Source organism: Oreochromis aureus, linkage group 23, assembly GCF_013358895.1.
Source record: "Oreochromis aureus strain Israel breed Guangdong linkage group 23, ZZ_aureus, whole genome shotgun sequence".
Taxonomy (NCBI): Eukaryota; Metazoa; Chordata; class Actinopteri; order Cichliformes; family Cichlidae; genus Oreochromis; species Oreochromis aureus.
Genome location: NC_052963.1, coordinates 12,950,349 through 12,978,078, shown reverse-complemented (window position 1 = coordinate 12,978,078; position 27,730 = coordinate 12,950,349). Strand labels below are relative to the sequence as shown.

At 39.3% G+C, this 27,730-nt stretch overlaps 1 protein-coding gene across 1 annotated transcript in view; it reads left to right on the top strand.

Moving 5' to 3' along the window:
• The window catches only part of LOC116327313 (semaphorin-5B-like), a 43,887-nt gene extending 23,460 nt beyond the window's left edge, over positions 1-20,427 (top strand). Inside the window, exons 4-23 of the mRNA XM_031748866.2 lie at positions 3,329-3,428; positions 3,884-3,929; positions 4,060-4,122; positions 4,277-4,375; positions 4,864-5,077; positions 5,169-5,454; positions 6,866-7,001; positions 8,121-8,328; positions 8,426-8,633; positions 9,203-9,320; positions 9,483-9,667; positions 9,894-10,037; positions 10,142-10,289; positions 11,108-11,333; positions 12,283-12,504; positions 13,191-13,361; positions 14,309-14,458; positions 14,772-14,807; positions 16,436-16,647; positions 16,747-20,427. Of these exons, the coding sequence (XP_031604726.1) occupies positions 3,329-3,428; positions 3,884-3,929; positions 4,060-4,122; positions 4,277-4,375; positions 4,864-5,077; positions 5,169-5,454; positions 6,866-7,001; positions 8,121-8,328; positions 8,426-8,633; positions 9,203-9,320; positions 9,483-9,667; positions 9,894-10,037; positions 10,142-10,289; positions 11,108-11,333; positions 12,283-12,504; positions 13,191-13,361; positions 14,309-14,458; positions 14,772-14,807; positions 16,436-16,647; positions 16,747-16,908 (3,134 nt within the window). The 3' untranslated portion in view covers positions 16,909-20,427. The remainder of the gene's footprint in view (positions 1-3,328; positions 3,429-3,883; positions 3,930-4,059; positions 4,123-4,276; positions 4,376-4,863; positions 5,078-5,168; positions 5,455-6,865; positions 7,002-8,120; positions 8,329-8,425; positions 8,634-9,202; positions 9,321-9,482; positions 9,668-9,893; positions 10,038-10,141; positions 10,290-11,107; positions 11,334-12,282; positions 12,505-13,190; positions 13,362-14,308; positions 14,459-14,771; positions 14,808-16,435; positions 16,648-16,746) is intronic.
• The last annotated feature ends 7,303 nt before the right edge of the window (positions 20,428-27,730 follow it).

Below are 27,730 nucleotides of genomic sequence, written 5' to 3'. Positions count from 1 at the left end.
ACTGCTGTCTAAACGCTGTTGCACGGCTTATTCTGTTGCTATCACGGCCATATTGTAACCTACCATAAAACCCACAATAGTCTACAGCTTTTGAGAAAATATGTTTGTTAAATGCCACTGGAAATGGAAATAGACAAGGAACAGCAATATTAGCTAATAATTATCCTTATCCTGGACAAGTTATGTTTCCGTCTGAAAAGAAGAGAAAAACACAGGACACAGATTGAAGATGACATAACAAGCAAAAGGTGAGTTTTAACTGATATAGAAATTGTAGAAATCTATAAAGAAACCAAAAAGTAACAACTGACAAAGGGAGACACAAAAAGCCACCATGTATAGCAAGGTAAAACGATAACAGGTGGAAGCAATCAGGGCATTGTAGTGGTGGAAAAAGACAAAGACAAGAGGTACATAGAACACAAGAAAACAACAAACAATAAAGTAAAGCAGGAAATGACACAAGAGCAGACAAGGAAGCACAGAATACACAGGAAATACACAGTAAATCAGAAGAAATGGACCAAAGAAACCAAGCATCTGAATTGGGAAGAAAGATGATTGAGAAAGATGATTATTTCAGAAACTGCCGATCTGCTGGATTTTCCCAAATAGCCAAGGCATGCAGAACAGCGTCTTTGCACCCTCAGAAGCAGCAGCAGAAGACCACGCCGGGAAACCCTCCTGTCAGCTAAGAACAGGAAACTGAGGTTACAATTATCACCAAAATTAACAACAGGTGGAAACACTGGAAAATCGCCTGATGTGATGCGTATTGATTCAAATGTAGGGTCAGAATTGTGAACACGATTTCCATTTCCACGATGACCCATTGCTTTGTAACAATGGGTCAGACTGATGGTGGTATAATGGTGTGGCACACTTAATACCAGTTGATTGTTTAAACTCCACAGCCTACCTGAGTCTTGCTGCTCACCATGTCTGTCCTTGTATAACCACAGTAGACTCATCGTCTGATGGCTGCTCCCAACAGGATAAAGCTCATATCATCTGACACTGATTTCAAATCTAGCAACTGTATGACTCGATCACGTCCAAAATCTGTGAGGAATGTTTCCAGCATCTTGTTCAATTTATGCCATAAGAATTAAAGTTCTTCTGAAGCCAAGAGCAGGTCTGACCTGACACCAGCAAGGTATCCCTAATAAAGGATCCAGGTTCAGTAATAACAATGATAATTGCTGTAATCTTATTTTCTTTCCTGTGTCTGCTCAGTTTGTTAAATAAAATTGCTAAAATGCAAAGAAGTTCACAAGCAGCAGACGCCAACTTACATAATGCAAAGTGTAGACAGTTCTGAAATCTGAAATATAAGGCCGATGAAACTAGACGCTCTTAGTTAATGGCTTTTTTGTTGCAAGAATGAGTGTCGATTTCTGATTCCCTGTAGTTAACTAATTTCTTGGACTTAAAAGAGAAAGTCCAAGAAATTAGAACAAGTCGTTTCTCCGTCAGCTGTCAGATTGGTATTTTGAATGAGAGACTTAGACTGCCTGCACTTGTCCGCTTTGCAGCAGCTCATTATGTGCACAGGCAAGTGCACAAAAGCAATTTGGATTCAATAGCTCTCCGAAAATCACTGCTGTTCAAGTGATGGTTTGTATTCATGTTGTTTTGTTGCCCTCTTTCAGAGCTATTCAAAGCAGAACTGAGACCAGACAAGAATGATAGTTCAGTTTCTAATAAGCATCTTGACACGCTGGTTGCTCATAACCTTTCAATTTGTTGTTTTATGTGACATTAATTGAGATTAACCAATACAAAGTGTGAAGCGTGACTTTAATATAAGGTTGTGAAATCTGGCAGCACTATGAACTCTTAGTTGGAATTAACTTGCATTAATAAGGATTTGTTGGAACTGTGTTTATCTCATGCATCGAGGTTTACAAAAGACACGTTGAAAGTTGGAACTGTGCTTGGCAATTTCTGCAAAATAATTGAATGTAAAGATTTATGTGAAATTAATAAAGGTGTTGATGTTGTGTCTGCAGCATGGCCTCATTAAATGCTCTTCTTCAGCTGTCTAATGACTGTGAAAGGGCCTTTGATGTCATTATTTTGACTGGATGTCAGTTTACATTCAGCTCAAAGTGTTTGCCTGGCAAACCGTGCTGCTTTTGTTGTTGATACATTTTTTTCCCACAAGCTGGCTATCAAATGAGAGGAACAGGCATTTATTCCTGAGAGGCAGCAGCGGTAATTTGCTCTGAAACATTGCAGGAAGCATTAATTTGTATGTGGTTTGTTCACACTCCCCGAAGCTCATGTAAAACAGCTAAAGCGACTGTATTTACCGTTCAGTTCTGATTCGCTGTCATACTGCTCAGGTGGTGGTTTTCAATTAAGGGCATGTACTGTCAACCATGATAAACTAAAGTTATAAACAAACTTTCAAAACAAAGTTCTTGAGAAGATGGAAAAGTCTTAAGCCACCCCTCATTTCTTTATGTGTTGCTTAAAGGGAGCCAGACATACTTGTTATCTTTTAAATTGGTTTTGAGCAATGTTGCTTCAGGATTGGATGGTGTCTTTTTCACATGTTTTTAGTTCAGTTCTTGTACTTGACCTGGCAAAAAAGGCACCTTACTCAAGCAATGAACCAGTGTTGGGTCTACACACAATGGACAACTTAGGAAAGATCAAAATTTAAAGTAGTTCTTTGTGTATCTTTAGGCACTTTGCGACTAGCAACCTGTTACAAAACAAATAATTTGTTCCCATTTGTTTAATGGAAAGACATAAAATTGAATTTTCTACCAACAAGGTGTGTCCCAAAGAGCTACAATGTAAAAGTCTGTAATATCTCAGTATGGTATGCAGTGTGTCCTTAAAAAAATCTGAGACAACTGCACAAGTTGAGAAAAAAGTAAAGACCTGATAGATATGCCTTACTCATCTTATTACTTTGACATTGAGCAGTCTTATGTGATGGTAAATTTATGTTGTTGAATTCAAGATAAATTATTTCAAGAGATTGCTAATTAATTAGAACAAGGAATATAATATGAAAATTGGGAGACTTCCAGATCTTTATGTCCTACCCTATAATTTTGGAAAATAAATCAGTACTTTCAGTCTGTTTAAAAGCCTCCTTTCTGGTCTTAGGCCCTAAGATTAAAGATGAGTTGTAAAGCTGGCAAAAGGCAAACACTGGATAATGGATCTTTTTCATCTTCTTCTTCTCTTGTCTCTCATATTTCATGTTATCCTTTCCTGCTTTTGTTTTCACTTACTTTTATACACTTTTTCCTAACACCTTCTTATTTTTTCCCCTCACTCCTCATCATTTAATTCTTTGTGCATCCAGCATTGAGGTCTTGGGTGTCTGAGTTCTCACATCCAGGTGCAAAGGACTTCTCCCAACTTGCTTTGGACCTGAGACGAAACCAGCTTGTTGTAGGAGCAAGGTACCAAATAGCATGCATTACTCAAACAGTAATCATACAGCATGTTACTAGCATACAGTGGTGTAAAGTGGATACATGATGTGTCATCATAGAAGCGTTCCAGAGTTCATATCCTGGACAAGCCCCCAATTCTTAAATGATGATATTTCTGGACATAAACAAGGAAAATACACACAGCAACATTTTTTTAAATAAAAACACAAAGTCCTGAAAGCCCAAAGACGGCACTAAAGGGTAAAGACAGTTCTTAAATGGAGCAAAAAGACCCAAAAGGAAGACGAAAAAATCCAGCTACACAAGCTATACAATTATATTGCACAGGCGCCACAAATGTGTTTTGATCAAACTGTGTCTGGACAGAAGTTGGGAGATACTAGAGGTTAACATTTATATGCTGTACACTGCTATTGTGAGCAGTCTGTTGTTTTAGCTGTAAAATAAAATATCTTTTACAGAAATTTCCTCTTCAGACTGAGTTTGAATAATACCTCCCTCATACAGGTAAGGTTAAGACTACATAAAAATGAACTACTGTCAAAGACATTTTATTTTTAAACATTTTAACAGTATCTGCTATTAAATATAAAGTTCCAATATAAAAAAAATTCTACAATTAAACATTTCTCCTCAGGCAACAGATTGGGCATCCGATGAAGACACAAAGCGCTCATGTCAGAGCAAAGGCAAATCGGAGGTATTGTGCTGTGACTGAAATACAGATATTTGTCTGTGTATTCAGAAACATATTACGTTAGACTGGATTATGTTATTACATGATTATATTATACTGGACATTTTGATGCATCTCATGAAACAGGAAAACTGAGTCCCAGTGTATTTGTCTGCAGGGTGAATGCCAAAACTATGTACGGGTTTTGCTGATAAGCGGAAGGACGCTCTTCACATGTGGGACCAATGCTTTTACCCCTATCTGCATAACCAGGCAGGTTAGTAAAATGCCAGTTTTTGCACTTAAGTAGAATTAATGAAACTATATGACAAGAAAAAACATATTTTATAGTCTAAAATCCTTTTGGGGTAATTAAAAGAAAGGCAATTATAAGTTGCTAGATCCCAATGTAAAATGGAAAAAGGACATGGAATTTTAAAAGGATAAAATCAAGAAATCTAACAATAAAAGTCATTTTTTTCTAGTCACTTTGATTAGCTAATTTATCTTTTCTCTATATATTTTGTAATTATATTTAGTAATTATAAATAGTTTTGGCGCCTTTGTGATCCTCAAATGTCTTCAGCAGCTTTGTGCATTTGGGAAATGGTAGAAACTGAAGATTACATTATTAAAAGTTTTGAAATTCATTAAAAGTTTTGAAATAATGTGAATAAAGCGATAAAAACAGTAAGGACAAAATTGCTTGTCAATCCCCTAAAATAGCAGGAAATGCTTAGTTCAGTTTTCCCTTCTTTCTGTCAGATTTCTAACCTCAGTCAGGTGTTAGACACTGTGAATGGTGTTGCCCGATGTCCCTACGACCCGCGTCACAACTCCACTGCCATGATCACAGAAAAGGGCGAGCTGTATGCTGCCACAGTGATTGATTTCTCTGGACGTGACCCAGTGATCTACAGGAGCCTGGGCAACATGCCGCCCCTGCGCACCGCCCAGTACAACTCTAAATGGCTCAACGGTTAACAAAGCACCACACGGATTTGTCCTTTTCATCGTTCTTTTGTTGATCCATCACATGACCTGTGTCTCTGCCTCTTCTATTCTTCTAGAGCCTCATTTTGTGTCCGTTTATGAAATTGGTCGTTTTGCCTACTTCTTCCTGAGGGAAACTGCGGTGGAAAATGACTGTGGGAAAATGGTGTTCTCTCGAGTGGCTCGGGTCTGTAAGAATGATATGGGTGGACGCTTTCTACTGGAGGACACCTGGACCACCTTCATGAAGGCTCGCCTCAACTGCTCACGCTCAGGAGAAATCCCCTTTTACTACAACGAGCTCCAGAGCACCTTCTACTTACCTGAGCAAGATCTGATTTATGGCATTTTTACCACTAATGTGTGAGTTCTGTTTGTTAATAATGTCATTAAAGAACTATTTCATTGACTTTACATACCAAAGTCAGTTAACTCAGAGCATACTAAATATATATAGTATATCCTCCTGAGAACCAGTCTGTTCATTTATGTCCTCTTTAATGGATGTTTGTTTTTGGTCCATATATTTTGACTTATTTGAGGTAACCTGATAAGTCCTGTTGTTTTCAAAAACGTGTTTGGGTGGCCTCTTTCAGCGCCAAATAGGCAGGACATCACAAAAAAAGTTACAATGTAAGAAACTTGTAGCCTCACCAACAAATTTTGTGTTTTTGCTGTTACCAGCTTGCTTAACGTGACTAAATATAGACACAAGGATGGAGTGCTAAGCTAGCTATTGAAAGCTAGCTAGGTTAGCAAATTGTGTTCCACTGACACACATTCTGCCACACTGACACACTGTCAATGTCTGTATATAAGCATGTGTTTTGCTATGTTCAATTTTAAACTTGCATTTATTTAATATAAATTAACAGTCGCTAATGGTCTAATGGTCCTTTTGCATCAGTAATCATTAGCTAATTAGTGCTAAATACAATCAATAATGCATAGAATTGACTCAAAACTCAATAAAAGAGTTAGACAGCCTGTTAGTACAATGAACTACCCAGAAGGCAATACCGTCTGTCACATAATTTCACACAATTGGTCAAAAATATGGGCATAAATTAGCTGGGGTGAGACTATAGCTAGCAGCTACAGTTGTCTGTACACCTACCCGTCACTCCAGGTCTACACAACCTTAATTACGCATAGCTTTAAAGCCTTATGTCACTTTAAAATGGTGAGATATATAAGCATTTGTTCCTGGACAGCTGCCAGTTTGTCATTGTCTATAAAAACCAAGACAGGTTATTATACCGTGCTAGAAATGTGCTTATTTCGTCTTTAAAGTCATAAATGTTAACACATTGGCCATTAAAGGAACTGGATTATTTTGGCACTTGCCTTTTTTTAAAGCCTCGTAAAAAACACTTGGTTTGGTAAGTTACAGTGTTATTGAGTACATCAGTCTTTTTCTGGCTAATATACCTAGACAGCACTTTGAGGCTTTTTAATAAAACTTAGACCAAAAGGACTAACTATTAATCTCTCTTATCATGTTTGTATGAAAGGTATTTTTTTGGTAAATGTGTCCTCACATATCAGCTGTGCCTTTGGGGCTTGCTTTAAGACTACACACCTTTACACTAATGTTTAATCCATAGAGTAGTTTCAACTGAGGCAACTAAAAGGTTATCTTTGTATTTTACTGTTATAAATTTAACAATTCAGGAAATATGTGCTTTTCTATAGAGATGTGCTCAAGAATGTTTGCTTTCCTTCACATTCATTAGCTAAGACCTGAGCATTGTAATTTCCTGTGCTTCTCTAGAAACAGCATATCAGCTTCTGCTGTCTGTGCTTTTAATCTGAGTGCCATCACCCAAGCCTTCAATGGACCATTTCGATACCAGGAGAACCCGCGCACTGCTTGGCTGTCCACTCCAAACCCTATACCCAACTTTCAGGTAACTCATTTCAAAACATGGACAATGACAAAGAATTCAGACTTCTTTATACATATGTATTTTTCTCTGAGAACATGAGGTTGGTGAGGACGCTAAAGCAAACAGCTTTATCTTGCCACAGTTGCCGAGCAATTCCACCAAGGCTTGTAAAGAAATTTTCAAAAGACTGACATCCACTTCATCACTCTGTGCTGATTGCAGATATCTAAATGCAGTGCAGCAGAGAATTTTTGCTCAGCTCCAACAAATACATGTCCCCAAAATAAGTGCTTGGCAAATTTCTCAGTGCATCTGCAAAGTGCTATTCAGTTTGAGCTACAGGGAAACTGTAGTCACATTTCCTGTTGTATAATGTCTGTATATAAGCATGTGTTTTGCTATGTGTAATTTTAAACTTGCATTTATTTAATATAAATTAACACTGTCGCTAATGGTCCTTTTGCAACAGTAATGATCTTGCCTGAATTTTTGTCCTTAAATATAAAACAAGAAAAAACTTATGAAGCATCTGTTGCCTGTAAGTGTGTCATTAAGCTAGCATGCACAAAACTATTTACATGCCTAATGATAATAAGATATCTATCAGAGGACTTTACTCTTTTTTTTACTGTGGACACACTGTAAAAAACGGGAACTTTTCTGTCATTTAATTGTTTGTAACTTCATTACTTTGGGGTAGCATGCATGGCTGTAGGGGAGGTCTTTATCAGTTGAAAAAGCTATAAAATTTATGAAAATACAGTTAAATGTACCAAATTTATCTCATCCACATTTTCTAACGCCTTCCAGTGGGCCAGATTTTAATCTTTGCTGGGCCAGTTCTGGCCTCCAGGCCTTACGTTTAACACTCCTGCCTTATGTGGAGGTGCAATGCACAAACACTGAATGAGGAGCAGCTCATCAGAAGAAAATGGGCTTTTGAGGGGGAGAATCTTAAGAGACATGTGTTTAAATGCATGTTTCAGCTAGACGAAGAACTAAGAGACTGCATAATTGGCCAGTATATTACAAATAAGAGTTCTCTGGATTATGAATTATGCAGACTGTCCATAATAACACAGTATAAGAATCTTCCCTTTCACTGAACACCTTCCTGCTGCCTCCTTCTTGACTGCTCAGTGTGGCACATTAGAGGAGGGCGCCAATGGGGGAAACCTGACAGAGCGCAGCCTCCAGGACGCCCAGCGGCTCTTCCTCATGAACGACGTGGTCCAGCCAGTCACCGTCAACCCCCTGCTCACCCAGGACAACCTGCGTTTCTCTAAGCTGGTGGTGGATATCGTGCAGGGCCGACACTCTCTCTACCACGTCATGTACATCGGCACGGGTGAGACACGTTCTAATTAAAAATGAGAAAATAATCACTCGAACTGGCTTTTTATCTGCCATCCTAGAGCTTGCTCTTGTTCCTCTTGTCTTAAAAGAATATGGCACCATTCTGAAGGCTCTCTCCACAACCAATAAAAGCCTGCATGACTGCTACCTGGAGGAGCTCAGGATCCTGCCCGAAGGGAAAGTGGGGCCAATAAAGAGTCTGCAAATCCTCCACAATGACAGATCATTGTTTGTGGGCCTCGATGACAGATTGGTGAAGATCCCATTAGAGCGCTGCTCCAGCTACCCGACTGAACGGTTTGGTCCAAGATTTTCTAAAATGCTTTTAGTCTTTATACCAAATAGAAACAAATCTACCTACTGATTAATGAACATAAGAACCATAAGTATGACTGAATATAAATATTTAGTATGAAGCAAATTAAAAATTGTAGCCTTTACTCTGTGTGAGGCTGCTCATATATTGATTTTATATTGATTTCTGGTGCTGGTGATGAGTGGGCAAATTTACTAACAAACACACGCGGGTGTCCAAGTCTGAAGGGCCTTCGAACAAATGCTGACAAAGATGATTATGTTAAGAGCCCTATTTATCTTCCCTACAAAGAGACACATTTTGAACTGTCAGGGTACAGTTCGGCAAGACTCAGAGCAGACATATCAAGCAGGCTTTTATGAATTTTGTTGACAATAAGTACACTGCTGGAATAGTTGACAGCTTTCTCACTCAGAACACAACAGGAGATCTTTTATGAGCAGAAACACAAAAATCAGTAGATCGTCCGACTTTGTGTCAGCTTAAAAATCTGCACACTGCTAAAGAAAGGCATCTACAGACACTGATAGTCTGTCTGAATACCTGTTAGCTCCTGCATGGAGGCCCGGGACCCTTACTGTGGCTGGGATCATAAACAGAAGCGGTGCACCACCATCGAGGAGAGCTCCAACATGAACCAGTGGACGCAGAACATCACTGAATGCCCCGTAAGACACTGGGTTTGTCTGTTGTATTGATCTTTATTGTCTCACTTCTAATAAGAATTTCATCACAAGTTCCCTGTTTGATAATAAAAAACAAAAACTCATTATCGCTAGCTTAATATAGCATGCTAATTATCATATGTGATTCTCTAATCCTCTCTGGAGGTGAGGAACCTGACTCAGGATGGTGGTTTTGGTCCTTGGAAGCCTTGGCAGCCTTGTAACCACGATGATGGCGATGGCTCCATCAGCAGCTGTTTGTGTCGGTCGCGCTTTTGCGACGGACCGGTGGCCAGATGTGGAGGGATCGAATGCAAGGGCCCGACGATCCAGGTGGCAAACTGCTCCAGGTATATTTGTTTTCATGCAGACATCCATTATTCCCATACTAATCCTTTGAAATCAATCTTTGACAAAATGCACTGTTATGTAAGTAAATCTAAAAATAGTCCTTTATGTTCAACTATATTCTAACAACTAATACACTCATAAAAGGAGACAGTTTGCTTAAAAATGGAGACGTTCATTTTAAAACATCAGGCTCAGTCACATCCTTTCTTACATTCTCTTTCTCAGGAATGGCGGCTGGACTCCCTGGTCATCGTGGGGCCAGTGTAGCAGCAGCTGTGGCATTGGGTTTGAGGTGAGGCAGCGCTCCTGCAATAACCCCGCACCTCGCCACGGCGGTAGAGTCTGTGTTGGCCAGGGACGGGAGGAAAGGTGAGGAGGTTGCTTCAGAATTTAGCGATCAGGCCCGATTACTGCATTATAAAGCTCTGTGTGTGAGTGAGTGTGCATGTGTGCGTTCCTCTTTGTATTTCCAGGCTGTGCAATGAGAAAAAGCCATGCCCACTTCCCATAGTGTGGACTGCGTGGGGACCCTGGGCTCACTGCAGTGCTGACTGTGGTGGGGGGGTCCACTCCAGGACCAGAACCTGTGAGAACGGAAACAGCTGTCCTGGATGTGCTACGGTATTTTTGCTCTATATGTGAAGAGAAGAGAGTAGGCAAAATAATATCCGAGTTGATTTGCAGACGTGAGTGACCTACTTGTCTGTTTTTATTACACAACAAGATAAAGGACGTTTGTTTTCCCCACAAGAACCTCAGATCGTACGGCAGGTACACACAGTCCCCGCTCTTTCTGCTCAGTCTCAGTCTGCTAGACTTGGGAAAAAACATCGGTCTATCTATCCACATCATAGGCCACTTTATTAGGTATACATTTGAACTCTGATAGGTGGAAGCCCCGCCAATTTTTGGAAACACTTGGGAAATCTGATCCAACCCAGTCTATCTGCTCTGCTATTCTATTTCTACAAAGCTTCTACATTTTTTTTCATTTTGTATTGTCAGAATTATTTATTTATTTACTTTTTTGAGGGCAAAATAAAAAAAAAAATTGTGCTAGTCAAAGTTAGCTGGTGCAGGGAAAAACTTTCCGAGCACTACCCAATTAAAGGGCTGGAAGTCCTTCTGCATTAAACTTTAATGTCTGCAACTGGGGAAATCTCACGTCTAAAAAGGGTTTTGTTCTTCATTGCATTCAATAAAGCTCAAGTTTATGTCCTATTAAATACAGTAAGTTGCTGCATGATAGAGCCCCCTCCCAGGAAAACTGTAATGTTTGTGTTGTTTGGCAGGATATAATAATGCAGCAGACTCTCTCTGCAATCAATTGGGAGATGTAGCTGTGATAGGATAGACAGCAGTAGCTGTAGCCTGCTGGGATTTGCCTTTTCATTACCTTTAAAGTTGATGAGCTGCTGGATGGAAATCCTGTTCTGCAGGAGTACAAAGCCTGTAACCTGGAGGCTTGCCCTGAAGTTCGTCGTAACACCCCCTGGACCCAGTGGATGCCCGTCAATGTAAGCCAAGACGGGTCACGGCAGGAGCAGAGATTCAGGTACACCTGCCGGGCACTTCTGCCGGACCCCCAGCAGCTCCAGCTGGGCAGGAAGAAGGTGGAGACCCGTTTCTGCCCCAACGACGGATCTGGAGCTTGCCAGACTGACTGTGAGTACTGGAAATAAGCTGGGAGATGTGGAAAAACGAGTTTAACAACTTAGGGAAACTAGAAATGTTGCCATATTTTCTGTTTGTAAGTCGCAGCAGATGTGCTTGATTGTAAATGTGCAAACACAGCTGTTGCTGTGATTACCTGCTAGAGTGCAGGTGTACCCGGATTCCACAGGGAGGGTAAGTGGGGGTAAATTTTGTAAGGTTTGAATCACTTTTGTGAAGTTTCTCGACTCCATACAGCAGTCGTACACACGCTATCTGCCTAGAGCTGTATCTGTCTGAGCTTTTATCAGCACTGCCGGTGGCATATCTCCCAGTATGCCACGCTAAACACAGCTGGTTCCTTGTCTGTGGACATCAGTCAGCAGATTGATTAAACATCATTGAACTGTTGTGGGGAAGCAGATGTCCTCTTCCTTCATCCCTCAGAGTCATCTAAGCTTTTCTTTTTTTTCTCTTCATAGAATCTGGATTGTATCACCCTTTGGGTATTTACTCCAAAATAAGTAAAGCTGAGGAAGTGGGAAATGGCATTGTTTTTCATAGCTTGTGTGACTGCTCTCAAGTTGTCATCCTCAGAAAAGAAAGTCTTAATGAAATGTTTCTGGTGGCCTCATTTAAAAGCCTCAGGAAGCAGTTCGGATTCATATGTAAATAATTTGCAATTGTGGGTATACCAACTGTATGTGTGTGTCAGCGTACAGGGAAATCTAGCTCATTTTGTGTCTGCATTGTACCTCGCTAATTGTTGTTTCATAACAGGCTGGCTGCTGAGTTTAGCAATAAAACCATCCAATTCCGATTTGAATTCAGAGAAAATTTCTGACTTGTTCAGCAGATTGTGGCAGATGTTGTGATCGGCTTGCATATTTTTTAGTGTAATTTGTTTCCCTTGTTTGGATTCTAAGATAGAGAACAAAATGTGTTTTATATTTGTTGCCAGCTTTGGTTGAAGACCTAATGAAGACAAGTGTCCGAACTTCATCCCAGCCACAAGGTGCCCGATGGGGATCCTGGGAAACGTGGTCCAGCTGTTCCCAGCAGTGCTCCAGAGGCTTCCGAACTCGGAAACGCAGCTGCTTGACGATAGAGGGGAGGATCAACCCCAGCGCCTGTGTGGGATCGCCGGTGGAGTATCAGGACTGCAACACTCAACCGTGTCCAGGTAACAGAGAGCTTCTAGTGCACTGTACCTCACAGACTGTATATAAATGATGGACACAACCACAGTGACATTACCAGCTGGACACTGAGGTCCCATTAAGCATTAAGCCTAGAGCTGAGCATGTATATTGATTGGGTGGTGGATCTGACTGCAGAACTGTGGTCACTGCACGCTCATGTGTTAGCGGCTAACAATCATTAGGTACCCACATCCTGAAGCATGCATACATTGATTTCCTGTCTGTCTTTATTCTAGTGGGGACGATCGTTTACAAGATGAATGTATGTTGTATGTCTCATTTATTGTTGTATGTTTAATTAAATATTCAATTCATTACAATTGGAAATCATTAATTAATTCAGTATATAAATAATTGAATATTCATTCATTTAATATAAAACATTTAATAAATATTTTTTCCCAATTTTAATTTATTAATGACACATTTGATTCATTATTTAATGATATATTTATTTCGTTTTGGTATTCATGGCCCTCCGCAATAGTGTCCTTTCCTATAGACCTCTGCACAGTTAGACTTTTTGCTACCATATGAGTCTCCCCCTGGTGGCCAGTGGAAAAAATGCCAATTAAAAACAGGTCCCAGCTACATGCAACTTTTATATACCATCATTAGCTTGCATTACATTGTGTTACATTATTATGAGGTTTTCTTCTAAATCTAGTGAATGGAGCCTGGTCTTGCTGGTCTGCCTGGTCCCAGTGCACGTCCAGCTGTGGAGGCGGGCACTACCAGAGGACTCGGACATGCAGCAGCCCACCCCCTGCCAACGGAGGAGATATCTGCATAGGCCTGCATACTGAAGAGGCCCTTTGTAATATACACGCCTGTGAGGGTATGAAGGGATATGTGAAGCTGCACTATGGAAGGTTTCAGACAAACCAAAGATGTGTAATGGTCACAGATGGATCAGTTGAACATATTACATCACTAGCAGATTTTGTCTGTGTCTAGGTTTGAAGATAAAAGCTTTCTAACCGAAGTGAAGATGAGTAAATTATGGTACAGATATTATCAGCAGTTATAATATGAATTTCTGTGTCTTAGGTGGGGAATTCACTACAAAGGACTGCAGTTTCTGCTGAGTTAATCTGATTTGAACATTAATGTTGTGAAGTTAAAGATAAAAGTCGGCTTATAACTTTGTTGCAAACAGGCCCTTTATCCAAATATGCACATTTTTTAAAATTCATTACAATTATTACACCATTAAAAATACTCTCTAGATTCTCTCAGTCTACCTAGATTAAATAACTGCTTCTTCTTTGGCCACTGATGGGAAATCTCCCCCACACAGGCCAATCAATATTTGTGATGAGAAGGAAAACAATGTGGCTGTTGGAGCCTCTCCCAGCATGCGTCACCTGAAGGTCGGAGAAGGAACGGAAAAACAGTTAATGAAATAGCCCCAAATTTCCCTATCGACCTGAATTTGGATGGGAGCAGCTTCTTGTATATCTTTATTCCCTTGGACTTTGAAAAGAAGAAAAAAATGCAGAGACACGGGAGGCAAATCGGTGTAATCAACTCCTCGTCCATTTTAGGCTTTTGTTCAGGAAACAAAGCGATCCCGGGAGGCACACAAGGTTGCTGACTGATGATGATGACCATTGCACTGATGCACTGTGGCCAGAACTCCTCAGGCTGCACTCTTGGTGACTTACCACACAGTTCCTCTCCTTGCAGAGGAGGTTGAGTTTGTTGGTGATTGGAAAAATGCGCATTTATTTTCCCATTTCTCATTTGGACGTTTGTCGTTTTCCCTCATTCCTGTGTTTGCAGTTTGGGGTGAATGGACAGAGTGGGGGGACTGTGACGATGAGGGCCTGCAGCATCGCACCCGCCGCTGCGATGAGAACCAAGAGGCTGAGGTCAGTCTCTGCCAGGGCAACGTCACCCAATCTAGGCCGTGCCAGCCTCACGAGGTGCCGGGTAAGCGCATGATCGTACATGTAAACAGGACCGCTGCAGACTGTTGCAGATATAAGCTGGAAAAGTTAACTTCCGTCCACACGAAAAGTTTAATCAGGCACGCTAAATGCTGACTTGTTCACTCTGCATTTGGAGAAAATTAAAAAGATGAATTAGCGGAGATGTCAGCAGCGTGCCTACCTTGAGAACAGGGAAGGCTTTGTGAGAAATTAACTACTTTTGTCTTGTTTGATCTCTCGGAGCTGCTGTGATTTTCTTTTTTCTTCTTCTCTACATTGATGGCTTTTCTTTTTTCATTTCTGTCTCTCTGCAGTCATTTTGCCCGGTCAGGAGGACCAGAGCTGTGGAAGTGAGTGAAAACAACTGATGTCTTTCTGTTCACTCTCCCCCAAATAATTACACATTGTTCCCAGCTTACACACATACACACCTCCTGCACTCTTCAATTCCCAGCATGAAATATCTGCAGGGTTTCCTGCTTTTCTTCCAGCGTTGCATCCAAACCAAATCAGTATCTCCTCGGTTTAATTGGAGGATGTAGCAACAGCTAGCCATTCTTGTAAAAGTTATTGGCTTTCTTCTTCTCCTGATGTGTACCACACAGTTGGTACCATATTGACTTTTGTTTGTGACTTCGGTTCCGCGTGGCACGGGATTGGCCGAAAATGTGGAATCGATATTGGTCCCATTCAGGGAGTGACATCAACTTTCAGTTGCTTTTAGTTCCTCGCTTTCTTTCCCTTCTAACAAAAGCTCAAATTTTTTACACCACAGACAGACTATTTCCTATTACAATGAAAAATTGACCTCAAAAGTGCCGCAAATGCATACGACATGACCCACGGGCGTAAATTAAGATTTCCAAATGTGTACAGTGTACTCATAAATGAGCCAGACACAAATGCAAAGCAGTTTGTCCTCATGTAAAACTATTTTACAAATGTGTATACCCAAAGGTGAATAAAAATATGGTGGCCTTGAGAGGTCAAATGCAACTGAAGAAAACACTTTTAATCATACCATTCATATAAAACTGTACATACATGTTAGCTATTAGCTGTTTCCTGTTAGCTTGTCACTTCCGCAGCTGTTCTATCACATTTTTTTGTCATTTTCTTTTTTTAGAATCGGATCAGAATTTTTTTTTTATTTCCGACCTGTTTTATTTTATTCAACCTCCGTTATTTTATTTTAGTTTTTCTATTTCTGTTCTGTTGTGTTTTGTGTGCTTTTGCAGCTTTTTTCTACTTGCTGTTGTTTGGTTATCTTGTTATGCATTCGACCTTTCAGGGCCACCGCACATTTCGCAATCATTTACACACAATGATTTTAAGTTCAGCTTCACAAATCTGATCATTTTCGCTTTCAAAAACCTTCCTGTTTGTACAAATCTTTAAAAATATTTGTGACTTTTATTACTCTCACTTACAAAACCTTAAATTCACGAACAAATACAAATCGCCCGATACGCACAGATCACGCAACATGCCCACTTGGGTTTTTGAAACAAATTTCACACTGCCAGCTCTTCACAGATCCACAAATGTAAGCTGCGTTCAAGTGGAAGTGGAAAACTAGGAAATATAAATTCTGTATATTTTGAATATCAATATAATCCAGGTCAATGTGTTCTCGAATTTGGAGGGAAGGAAGCTTTTTGCAAGCGATAATGATACACAGCTGTTTGATCCTGTGTGGTCAAACAGCTTATTTGCATCTGGATCAGACTGTGCACATAAATAGTTACACACAAATTGCACACATTCGTAAACTTAGTTTATGCTTGTGGATCATATCGTGTGCATTTGTAACATTTTGAGGCAAACTTCACTTCAAACTTCATCAGTGTTATTTAGTGTCCTCGATTGTTTGCCATCTCAGCCTATCATTGCCCATCCCCTTACAAGGCTACATTTCTCACTGGTTTAACAATGGCTCTGTTTCTGCGCTCTTCCCTCCCCGCCTCTCTGTGTACAGCCTTTACCTTGTTCCAGCTGGCAGCTGTGGGCTTAGCCAGTTTCTTTGCAGCAGCCCTCCTGTCAGCTCTGGTCTTCACATACTGTCACCACCTGAACCGACCATCGGCAGAGTCAGCGGTTATCCACCCGAGCACACCCAACCACCTCACCTACAACAAGCAGGGCAACGCCACGCCAAAGAATGAGAAGTACATCCCCATGGAGTTCAAGGTGGGCTTGTACATTACTTTAAATACATTTCTAAATGGTTTATAGACTCTACAGCTTTTAAAGTGAGGATTTTTAAAAACACGGTTTGCCATTTTGCAGATGCTGAACAAGAACAACATTCATGTGAACGATGAGACGTGCAACCATTTCCCCTCCCCGGTGCCCTCAGGTAATATGTTTGCCACCACCTACTACCCTTCCAGTTTGAGCAAGTACGACTTCCATCCAGACTCGCCCTGCAGGACCTACATGCACAGCTGAGAGGAGGCCGGGCTTCAGCCAACAAACTCATCCACCATGATGTGCTTGTCATTCAAAAATCAGAGCAAAGTCTTAAATAGTCTTAAGGTAAACACCAAAATGATTTCTATTAGATTTATTCATGAAATACCCAAATCTTTGGCCATGCAAGTCATTTTGGTTTTGGACTATTTCGTTGCTTTATCATTATTATTATTATCATTATTGACCATAGCACTGAGATTATAAAGATTTCGAGTATAAATCACTCAGATGTAAAATTCCTGTTAAAAATCTGACCCGTCTGCGCATCATCTCCCTGCACGATTTGTCATTTTACCCTAACAAGAATAAATGTCTGTCAGCCCAAAAACCCCGCAGTCAGTCAATGTGGACTGTGTGGTGCTGTAACTAGGGAAGATTTAATTTATTAATCCCAGATTTGGGGACTAATAATCTTCAAAATAAGGTCAATTGTGTAAATATAAAGGAAGAACCGAAACAAAGGTGATCCCAAATCACAGTTCACATATAAAGAAGCTACTGAGAGCACATCTTGAGTGTCTTTTTAGTTTTCCGCATCTATAGGAAGTTCTTTAAATTCTTATATTTTGATGGTACTTTGACGGTATCCCACAAAAGCCGGCAGCCTTTTCATTTCCTCCCTTTCTTCACTATGTAGCTGTCTGTTTTGTTAGAGCCAGAATGAGAGGTGACTGGTTTACTGATTGCAGAGACTATGAGCCAGTCACCAAGAACGAGCTGTGGGTGGTCCGATCGATCCGGCCCTTGTTTCAGATGTTGTGCGTGCATCTGTTCGTGAGCCACAGTGCATCAACTTTTACCTCCCAGAGGAGGACTTGTTTTTTTTTTTTATTAAGGCTCGTTTGTTCTCTGATGAAACCACCAATTACAGGGATCCCCCCTGTCTACTTACTTCACCCTCCCTGAAGTGCCCTGGTCGTGCTCAGGGTGCCAGAAAGCAGAACCCAAACCTCCAGGGCTTGAACTCCACTGACATTGTGTGTAACTGGATCCACTGGACTTTTACGCTGGTTATGAGGCCTTTATGCAATTTTGGCCAGCACCTTCTCTAGACGGCTTGGGCACTAAGTTTGTAAAGACTGATTTCCATGATAAAAAAACAGATCCATGAAATGATGGGTATTAAGGAACATCTCCACTCTGAATAAAGCTAAGAAATTAACAGACTTGCAGCTTATTTGCTTTAATTTTCATAGTTAGCTGGCAAAACGATGGACAGGAATCCTGAAGAGGACATTTTTGACACGCTTGACTTCGTACTGTACATTGGTAAAAAAAGAAAATGCATGTTTGCCAACTTTTCTATCAGCAGAATGAACAAATTATTTTAGGGGTGTTCACAGATGTCACTGTTTGTACTGGTGTCTCTGTCTGCTGATTCAGCTATGGAAAAATATGGGGGCGTACCGCCCCGATTTTACAAGGCTACTGTTCAAAAATCACCAAAAACAATACAGCTGTTCATGTATATTTCACAGAATGTGAATAATTCATTAGTCAGTGTTAGACTTTTCAAATGAATATTAATTTCATGCAACAAAATGTAACTTTTTTGTGATTAACTTGCTTATGGTGGCTACAATTTTTGTTTTTATTTAATAGCATATACTGAAGTGACTGGGAAACAACTGCTGCCCCCAAAAATACAAAAATGTTTTGGTTTATGTTTTGGTTCTGCACAAATTTAAAATGTAAAACTTTAAGATGATAAAATTTGCTTAAACGTTGGTGTTTTCCATTGAGGAAGACAACATAGAAAATAACTGGTTTCTCCCTGCACGTCTCTTAATTCAAACCATATTGATCAAATTTTGAGGCTGCTGAAGTTCAAACTGAGCAACAGAATGAGGAAGAACGATGAAGGCAACAGTAACTCAAACCAAGTATGCAGACGAGCATAGGCTACAGCAGCAGAAGACCACTGGATGCCAGTCCTGTCAGCTAAGAACAGAAAACTGAGGCTACAATTAACACAAGCTCACCAAAATTGGGGCAAAAGATGGGAAAAATGTTGCCTGATCTGACGAATCTCAATTTGTATTGTAACATTCAGATGGCAGGGTCAGAATTTACCTTTAATCAAACCTCAGCAGGTAGCTGAATTGTGTGGGGAACATTTTTTGTGACACTTTGGACCCCTTAATACAGTCTTTTGCTTAAACTCCATAGCCTGAGTAATGTTGCTGACCGTGTTCATCCCTTCATCGCTAAACTGTACCCATCAATCTCTGAAGAATGCTTCCAGCTCCTTTGTGAGTCTATGCCACAAGGAATTAAGACAGTTATGAAGGCAATAGGGAGTCAAACTTATTGCTAGTAAGGTGTATCTAATGAAGTGGCCGGTGAGTGTAACTTACGTTGTCTAGCCACATTTTGTCTCGTGATGGCGTGTCTCATTACTTGGACAACATTGCAGGCACTTGTATAAATGTGTTTTTCAGCTATTTGTTGCTTATCTCTTTAAATGGTGGGTAATTTTTCTTACAATGTGCCATTTTTTTTACATAATATAAAATATAACGTAATACATTTCCTGGGGAAATTATTAGGTAAATAAACAGGGGCATCTTTGGCACGGTTGCTCGGTTAATTTTCCACTGTTATCGGAAAGGAACATGGAAACAAAATCGTTGCTTTTAGCTGAAAAAGCTGTTAACATAACTGGATTGGAGGTGCACTGGTTGATCACTGGCTCTGGTTTCCTGATGATTTGTGCCAGATTCTGCTTTGATTTGCCGAAAACATTTCAATTAAAGCCCAACCTCAAACTGCACTGCTGAAAATTTCCCACATAAAAGTCACTATGAGAGGAAATTGAAAAATGTGTTGGCTTCTAGTAATACCAAAAACACTTTGCACCCTTAACCTCTAAATCATAACAAATTTGAACTGAATTGTATATTTTTATTTTAAAACAAATAAACTTTACAATAAAGTAAAGTGATTTTTTTTGGTGTTAAATCCAAGCACTGTGTTGTTAATGATAAAACGTATATTGCATATTTTGTGTCTCTAATTTGTAAATACCAAGAAGTGAATGCACCGGTTTCTCAGCATTTTTACACAGCATGAAACAAAAAGCCCCGATAGTACAATATGTGTGTTTATATACAAGTAACTGCATGTACTGACATTCTTTCATGAATATACAGTCCATGTTTGTGTAAAGTGTACAAATGTTTGAATGTATTTAACCAAGAAAATGGAAATGTCTTTTTAAAAACGGTGTTCCTACCCTGTATGCGGCAGAGAAAGTGAAGTTTTGTATTTAAAGGCCGCTTTGGTGTCAAATCTGATTCACACTGGACACAATTTATCCTCATATTTTAAGAAAAGTCCCCGAAATTGATTTGTTTTGCTCCCAAAAACGCTTGTGTTAAATATGATTGATGTGACTTAACACTGCCTTTTGGACACTGTGAACTTTTGCTACTCTATATTTTTCTATAATGTACACTGAAAAAAACAATGAAGATGAAAAAAATACATTTTGGTGCCAATAGTTTGATTGTCATTGCTTTTTTCCCCCCAGCATCACCAGCAGGTAAAAATCGAATAACAATACTGCTATATGCTAACAACCACTCGATTTATTGAAAAATATATCAAATAAGGGCAAAAAATCTTTCAAACTTATGTTGAAATCTGCTCGTTTTGGACTACAAATGTCTTCTTTTAAAACGGAGACAATGGATTTTAGGATTTTTAAGGATGAGGAAGTAAAAATTGCAAATGCCTAGTACACCTTGCAGACGACAAGATCAGGACTGTGCAGTTTTAAGACTCTTTATGCCGTTCTATTCAGTTCAAAAAGATCAAATGAACTATTTTATTCAGTCGATCTTTCTGATTGATTTAATATCTTGGATGTCTCTACACCACTCTACAGTATGTTGACTTTACAGCTGTCTGCAAATGGACTAAAGAAGACTGAGCTGATACAGCAAAGTTGAATAGAGCACAAGTCAACATAGGCTGGAGCTTTAAGTTTAGAGGTTAGAGAATTTGCTGAATGCCCAACAGATCAGAAGAAATATGATGTTCACACTAGCCTTAGCCTTGCTTCTGAGTAAGATAAAGTCCAGGCAGTAGTACCCGAGGATACGAGATCAAACTGGAGAAACTGACCATGATGATGACATATTTTGCAAATTTAAATCACAGATATTGGAATTTGGGGGGGGAAACTGCACAAAGGATTTAACTGTAATAACATTTATTTTGTGTATTAAACCAAAATCAATATTCCCAGCAGAGGTGTGGAGAACCACTGAAATGTCAGCACTTTGGTTTTTAAAAATGATTGTTTCTTCAGCTGTGAATGCTATTAGGAAAAATGCTGCTGTCAGAGTGCCAGGCCAAATGCTGAGAAAGCAGAACCAGGCAGTCTCTATGTGTCCTGCTGTATTAGACCCTCTGAAGTGGTTGATTTTGGTCAATTTTGGTACCTAAAAAGAGTCATGAGGTAAGACTAAGTGATGAGCAAGCACAGCTAGTATTTACTTTGTTTTCTTTCTGATGTCACACAAAATCACTCCAACTCCAAGCATGGGCTTGGGCAAATAAATATAAGCTTAAATAAGAGAGGAACAGTCATGAAAACAGTGTGACATCACTATCCAGCCCCCAAAATAGACTAGAAATAAAACAAATGGGCTCAAAGGCATAAAAATAATGGCTGATATAGCTTTTCTGTGCACTCAGGTGTTATTTCCTTCAAGTCGTTTGACTGCAAAGGGTCACAAGGTGTTCTTCTTTTAGCGACTTCACTGCCTCCACTTCCCTCATGTCTTTAATATTTGACATTGTTTGAGAGCAGACGAGCTTACAGGTAAGTCAAAATGGTAACTTTACCATTTGATATACCAGGGTGAATATGTTTCTATCTTTGCAGGTCAACAGAGTATAACTGATAAATAATACAAACAACAGGAGCAGGTGGAGAAGGGAGGGAAGGTGCAGGTGCCAGTAAAGCTGAAAACGTTACCTGCACTATGTCCTCTGTTTGTTTACTTACTCACGTTGCTAATCTGTTAAAGAAGCAGACTTTTACTTTGAAAAAATTCACAATGGGCAATTTGAAATGATTTAAGGTTTTGACTTTAGCTTTGATTAAATATCTGGCACCAGCATATTCACAGTGCAACTTAACCGGATCTACAGTTTTGGGCATGTTACTGGACTAATCAAGCATAACGTTTCATCACTGAAAGTAATTCCTCTGTTCACGAATGCAAGTAAATGACTGTAATTTTGCAAGTAAATAAAAATAATAATAATAATGTGCTTTACTTTTTTCTTAAAACAGTAGATTTGTAAATTCATGGATAACAATTAATAAATTTTAGCATTAAAAAAATCCTTGTGAGTCAAAAACTGGACATACTGATGTATTAACCATTGGTAATTAACCAGTAATTAGCACTGCTAATCTGACTGTTAATAACTTCAGTGACATAATTTCATTTAATGTGGTAAATTGGTGGCATTACCCATTTCAGCACTGGGTAGCACTGTATAATAATGCCACACTATTAAGCATTAGCAGGTGCTTAATTTATCATTTATATGTTATTACACCTCCTGTGTGTTTCATTTATAAATACAGATATGTTTATAAATATATCTGTATTTACAAATGGCATAGTAAGGAGGAGTAATGATATATAAATGATGAGCACTTGATAATAACTTAATAATGCTTAATAGTGTGACATTGTTATCTACCTAGCACTTCTGTAAATAGTACTATTATTACTACCTTTACTTCGAGCACTTGAACTTTATTTTTTATTGCATACTTTTGCTGTAAATGTACACAAGCAGACAGTGTGAAATGTACTGGGGCATCCTTTGGTACTCATGTGAACAATTAGTATATTCAATGTCAAAAAAAGTAACTAACTCAATAAACAGTATGCACAACTCTCTGCATGCCTTCATAATGTTGATTTATGCAGAATGTGGTCTGGGAATAGTCACCGCTGAAGAGCTCTTGATTAGTGGCAAATTTCAAAAGCTAAAATTTCAAAGCTCCAGTCAGGTCTGTTGCTTGCCCACCGCTAATTTACCACGGCCTTTGTGGGATTATTGCTTCTGTAAGATAAAAGGCGCCGCAAGGCCGAGTTCTTAGAAATCCTGCTTTCTGTGACTGAGGCTGTAATCCTGTTTGTGCTTCCCACTGTAAGAGCAGTGCTGCTGGATCATGGCAGTAACAGCTATGTCTGCTGTTGGAGAAGCCACACCTTCCTGCCCCAAAGTACATGACACATGATTAAAAGTGTGGAAAGAAAAATCTTTAAAACACATAATATACAACGATGTTTTCTACATGTGCGTGCTTTTTGTGCACATTAAATAAATGCATGCTGTTTCTATGCTTACCAGGATAAACACCTGCCTGTTTGAATACATACATGCACTTACATACGCTGTTTTTATTAAATATATTAAATAATTTAATAACTATTTACAAAAGGCACCAACCGCTGATTAGCTCACATTTTTAATAAAAGACCAGCGTCTACCCATCAAGTCCCAAATGCTTTACTTCACATCACTGCCCCGAATAGATGGCACTCCAGTGTTTGTTGTTCACAGTCCAGTGAACAGTTCTGCTCTGCTGTCTGAGAGTTTAATCTGCGGCTAAAAAACGCCGGGTGACCAGAATAGACAACCCACACGCACCGTATTAATTTACTTATTCATGTGAATTTCTTTTTCCACCCCTTCCCATTTAGGAGCGGGAAGAGAGGAGTGTGGAGTCGATAAATATTACACAGTACAAAGAAAATGAACTGCGCTCACTAGTCACTAGGTACAGCTGTTTGTCTAATCACTCTCTTTACACAATCTTACCAAAACTGAACAATAAAGACTCAAAAAAAGTTTAATAAATAATGTGAAAGCAACTTTTCTTGGCACATTTTGGGTTCTTTAGGTGCCCTTTAATACCAAATGATGATGATTTAAACTCCACAGCCTACCTGAGTATTGTTGCAAACCATGTTCGTCCCTTCATGACCACGGTGTACTCATTTTCTGATGGCTACTTCCAGCAGGATAACATATCAAGTCACACAACTCAAATAATCTCAATAATCGTGGTCATGTTTCTTAAACTAACCACGATCTCGGGCTAATAAAGCACTTTTAGGGTGTGCTGCAACAGGAGATTTGCATGATGGATGTGCAGCCAACAAGTCTCCAACTGTGTGACAGTATCACGTCGACATGGACCAAAATCTCTGAGAAATGTTTCCAGCACCTTGTTGAATCTATATTGTGAAGAATTATGGTAGTTCTGAATGCAACAGGGTCCAACCCAGTACTAAGAAGGTGTAACTAATAAAGTAGCTGCACAGTATTTATTCATAAAGGTGTTGTCATTCACTGTTTGCACTTAGTTGGTCCTTGATTTAATGACATTGAAGGGTTTTTTTGTTGCCAGATATCATTTCTTGTTTGCTCATTTAGTTAATAAGCAGTAGCAGACCCTAACCCATAGTTTCAATCACAGACATACGCAAGCAGTTAAATAATTTAAAGTGTGAAATCCACCTTTGACATTCACTCATGGAGCTTTTTCCCAATCTTACATAAATACATAAATATTTAACTGTGATTGAGTCTCTGTAAGAGAGCTGGTTGTCTTAACATCCCATAATACTGTCCATATTATCCCAAATTGAAGCAAAAACAACTTAATCTGTCCACTTTAAAGTCGGTTAATCTGCTACATTCACTTGTTCGAAGGTTTCTCTGATCAAAGTGCCTCAGAACATAAATCAGTGTATCAAAGTATTTTGTGTTTTTTTCAGTATATGAAAAAAAAAGTGCTCTGACACACAGAGGAACATTAGCAATACCTTTTTTTGCCTCTGGGACACTATACATCACATGCTTCCTCTGCAGAAGCCAAAAATAAAGTTTCTGCTTAGATTTTGTTATCCGTGCCAGCGGACCGTTATGTTTCCATCCAGGCTTCATGCGGTGCACGCCTGCAGCTACAACAGATCGCGTGAGGGAAGAGATGGCTGTAAAAGCACAGTGACTGAGATATTCTCAGGCTATACAATAACTGTGTTATTGCCCAGGTGAGTGCAGAGGCATTCAGGTACCTTGGAGGAAAAAAAACAAACAACAGATAAGAACCACTCAGCGTCTCAGAGGGCTGACTAATGGAGGAGCTCTCTTGCGCTATAAAATGTTCTTTGTTGAAGCTGAAGCTTCTCTGCAGACACAAGTAAAACATACTATATGCATCTGTTGTGATATTTTGCTAGAAAAGTATTTAAAATGATCTAATAACAATAAAAACTCAATTATCTTATGAAAAACAATGTTGCAGATCTACTCTCAAAATTTTACAGCCAAAAAGCATTTGGCAAAATTCTCAGTTGGAAAACTGTGATCTTTATTTGCAGTTAGACAAACTGAACCAAGAGCTTTTCTAGTAAATTAAAATGTATATTTTCAGATGCAGGGCAGTCCATCAAATTGATTGTGACCACGTCATTGACCTATAAGTGATGTGTGCTGTAATTTGCTCCCACACTTGTGCTTATAACATCAAACTAATCATGGTAAATTGATGAGACCAATGCAGTGTGTAGTTCAATAGTTGTTCTAAATGTCGAAATGTTGTTGTTTCTCTTGGATATTTAGAAATTAGTGAAATTTGTGGTACAAAAATGGTGGCATGATATTTGATCATACACCCTGTTCATGTAAAACTAGCACAAGTGATGGTAAGCATCAGCAATTAACACTATGAGTACCAGTAAAATAACTTAAATCTTTGAAGAAAAGTATAAATGATCAGGATTTTGATTGCAAAAGCTGCCACACAGGACAGGAAGAAAGAAAGAAAGAAAGAAAGAAAGAAAGAAAGAAAGAAAGAAAGAAAGACATTCAAAGAGAGTGACACGGTTCAGAACAAGCCTGGAATAGGTAGGAAACAAACGATTTCAAAGACTGGAAAGGAAACTGGTGAGAGTCTAAAGTTGTGTCTAAAGACAGAACAACTGTCAGGACACCAGCGAATGACTTAGCGAAGTTGGGAATTATAGTCTTGAAAAAATAAAAAGAACCCTAGAACCCTGCACAGGAGTGGACTGTGAGGTTTCAGACCGAGAAAAACCTTCAAGCCAGATGGAAGTATGCAAAGATATACAACAAGGAGAAAGAGAATGGGCTGAGATTGCTCAGGAGTTGTGTGTGAGACAACACATTACACAGCTAACTGTTAGCATCAGGGGGGTTAATAATAATTTTGATCCTGGTAGTTTTTGATTTTGGGGAAATTATTTTGTTTCTGTGTGCAAATTAAAATAATATCAGCATCCAAAATATAACAGGAATGTCTGGAAAAACTGCTCTAATTAACAGCACTTTGTAAATACTTAAAGAAATTACATTTTCATTGGGGCCTAGTGCTTTATCTGTACATCTGTGGTGTATACAGTAAGAGAAATTTCATTTCAGTTGTACCTGATGCACTAACTCAGAGGGACAGTGGTGAAAACATACTTCAGTTGTGCCCCTGAACCTACTGGTGGGTCCAATAAACAGTGTTCCTTGTTACGGTCCCTTTTATTATACTGCCATCTGCTGAGCAAAACTTGAAACAACACGAAATTGGGGTTTGCAGAGAATATGAATAGTTGGTATTAGCTCAACATTAATATGTCGATAACATACACAGTGTGTAAGTATCAGTTCCTTTCTAAGTTCTCACAATCCCAAATCTTTCTTGGGACTGAATAAAAACCCCAACTAACCTGATTTATTTGTTCAGATTCTTCCTGAAGGCCAGTCCACGTTTCTGCATAGGTTGCATAGGTGTACTGTCTGTGAGTCTATATTTGGGGAGGGTAAATAGCCCCCTATAAGCATATCATAACACATATCACTGATGCCTGCTTACAGTACAGGCAGGTATCAGTTTGGTGATACAGGAATGAAACAAAGAAATGGAAACTTACCTGTTTTATTATTACATAAAAATGATTTTAATAAGCCAAACGCTTGTTGGAAGAGCTGATGAGAGAACAAACGAACTCATCATTGGAGTTCTCTTGGCAGCCGTTTAGTTTAATGGGAACTGCAGAAGCTGAAACAGCCAAGAGCTACAGCGAACAAGATCCAAAGCTAAAGGTAATCATGATGGACAACAGAAAAGAAAGACATTAAAGACATTAAACTAGACATAACAACAGCTTCATCAACCCTTAGTATCCCCCCCCCCCCCCAAGGGAACACAACATAAGAGCATGAAGGTCCCTCCCTGTGCCTTTATAGTGTAAGAGAAAAATTATTTACTTTTTTATTTTAAAGGTTCACAAGACTTAACGTTTGAAGCGTATGGAGAAGAAAAAATCTTTCTGTTTTTGTAGGCAGAAGCATGTTTATCGCAGCGTTTAGTAAATTAGCAGTGTTAGAGTTTGTGTCAGAAGCGCCGTATATGAAGCACATTTACTCTCGGTGTTTTTTTGAATTTTTAAAATTTTTTACTGTTTTGTACACACATGAATACACGTGAAAAGAGGATAAAAACATAGACCATCTGCAAGACCAGATAGTCGAGGATGTTATATGTGTTCTTCATTATCACACTTCAGCAACAGCAGTGTTTTTTTTTAATAAACTGTAGAATAAATGTGTCTGTTAGGCCCTTGAGCTTAAATTAGCTTCCTGTTATGTTTAAAATAGTCACCCGAGGCGTTTTAAATGGTAACACCCCCCACCCCACCCCCTCCTCTGCTTCTAAAATAGTTCCGTCCATCATCAGGGAGCA